The 1950-nt window shown below is 44.3% G+C and overlaps 1 protein-coding gene across 1 annotated transcript; it reads right to left on the reverse strand.

The window, feature by feature from the left end:
* Positions 1-669: 669 nt before the first annotated feature.
* On the reverse strand, positions 670-1584 carry LOC122312668. The gene has a single exon (XM_043127332.1). The coding sequence runs from the start codon at positions 1582-1584 to the stop codon at positions 670-672; it is 915 nt and encodes a 304-aa protein (XP_042983266.1).
* Positions 1585-1950: the final 366 nt, after the last annotated feature.

Raw genomic sequence — 1950 nt, forward strand, 5'->3', positions numbered from 1 at the left:
TCATCCTATTTGCCAAGGTTTTTGAGACCACTTTGTACAGTACATTACACAGGCTAATGGGTCTGAAGTCTGTCACTCTCTTTGGGTTTTTAACCTTTGGAATTAAGGCAATATAGGTATCATTGGTCTTTTCCAGAGAGTCTCCATGGTTGAGAACACCCAAAGCGAAGTCACACACCTCTCTACCCACCAAATCCCAATGCTTTTGGTAGAACTGAGCTGGGAATCCATCAGGACCAGGGGATCCTAGTGGATTCATCTGAAACATGGCCTTTTTTACTTCATCCATATTAAAAGGTTGGACTAACCTATCCTTCATTGTTTGAGTGATTCTTGGCTTAAGGACAGTGAGCCATGTGTCAATATTAACAGGCATTGAAGAGCTGAAAAGTGAGGAAAAGGAACCTGTGAAGATGTCCCCTATCTCCCTTTGATCAGAGGCAATTCCACCCTTACCATCCTCTATGGTTGTGATAGCATTGGTCTTCTTTCTTTGGTTTGCCTGCATATGGAAATAGGTTGTGTTCCTATCTCCATTTCTGAGCTAGTGCTGTTTTGCACGCTGCCTCCACTTCATGTCATTTTCTGCTAGGGACATTTCAACATTCTTCTGCAGTTGCTTCATTAAAGAAATGTGTTCCCCATCACCTCTATCTTGTAGCCTACTGATCATGGTCCAGGTTCGAGGGTTGTGGCCTGGTTGTGATTTTTGACCCATCTGGTTAGAGATTTTTGACAGGTTTCCAGTTTATCTCTCAATGAGCCAGCTAAATCATCTCCCATTTCACTTCTTTTCCAGGCTTGTTCAAGGACGATAGTACTATCTTCTCTGAGGTCCCAGGCGGCCTCGTATCTGAAAACTCTTTGTTTCCTACTTCCCTCTCCATTGTTATGAATTATGGAGGTGATTAGGGAAGAATGGTCTGACTTAACAGCTGTCATTACATGGCACAGCGCAGATGGAAAGAGCTCCAACCATTCTCTATTGGCCATAGCTCTATCAATCCTTTCCTTTGTAAAGCCCCTTCCCCTTCTGTTATTGGACCATGTGTACCTTTGCCCAGAGTAGGTGAGATCTCGGATTCCACATTGTTCTAAAGCCTGTCTGAACTTCTCAATCTGTTTGTAGGGCCTGCCCTGACCTCCTACCTTCTCATTCTGGTGTAGTATTTCATTGAAGTCACCTGCACACACCCATGGTATCCTCGATTCAGGTTTCAGCATCTTCAACAGCTCCCAGCTCCCATTTCTCTTGCCTGTTTCAGGATGTCCATAAAATCCAGTGAACTGCCAGGGTATGCAATCAGTTTTATCCATGACCATGGCACTGATGTGCCATCTAGTATAGTTGATAACTCTGACTTGCCACTCTTCCTTCCATAGGATTGCTAGTCCTCCACACAGGCCCAAGCTCTCAACCACAAAACACCCATCGAACTTGAGGACTTGTCTTACTGTTTCCATTCTAGACTTATTGGCCTTAGTCTCCACAAGGAAAACTAAGTTGGCGCACTTTTCCTTAGTGATCTTCCTAAGGATTCGAATTGTTCGAGGGTTCCCAAGCCCTCGACAATTCCATGACATGAGACTCATATGGGGTGGCAGTGCTGGAATCCAGCCACTGCCTTGACATTTTGATTCTCACTTCCACCTCCACTTGATCTTGTTTTTTTTGCTGGGTGGAACACCACCTTTCCTCCTCGTGTACTTCTCTTTTTTTGACTACCCTCTTGTTGTATATTGGTGATCTCATTCAAGGTGCTATTAGTGGGCTCTTTGTCTCTAGCCATTCTTTTCCATCTACCCCTCTTACTCTTGTCTTGCATAGGACTGCTGGTTAGTGTAGGCTTGTGGCCCTCATTAATACAGAGATTAACAACTGGTTGTGGACATAGCATTCTTTGACTGGTAGTTTGGGTTGTACTAAAGACCAGGTCCTTTGCATTGATG

This window comes from Carya illinoinensis, chromosome 6 (assembly GCF_018687715.1).
Source record: "Carya illinoinensis cultivar Pawnee chromosome 6, C.illinoinensisPawnee_v1, whole genome shotgun sequence".
NCBI classification, from domain to species: domain Eukaryota; kingdom Viridiplantae; phylum Streptophyta; class Magnoliopsida; order Fagales; family Juglandaceae; genus Carya; species Carya illinoinensis.

Bases quoted from the DNA above. Each gene is read 5' to 3' on its own strand.
- LOC122312668 (XM_043127332.1), bottom strand. From the start codon at position 1,584: ATGTCATGGAATTGTCGAGGGCTTGGGAACCCTCGAACAATTCGAATC.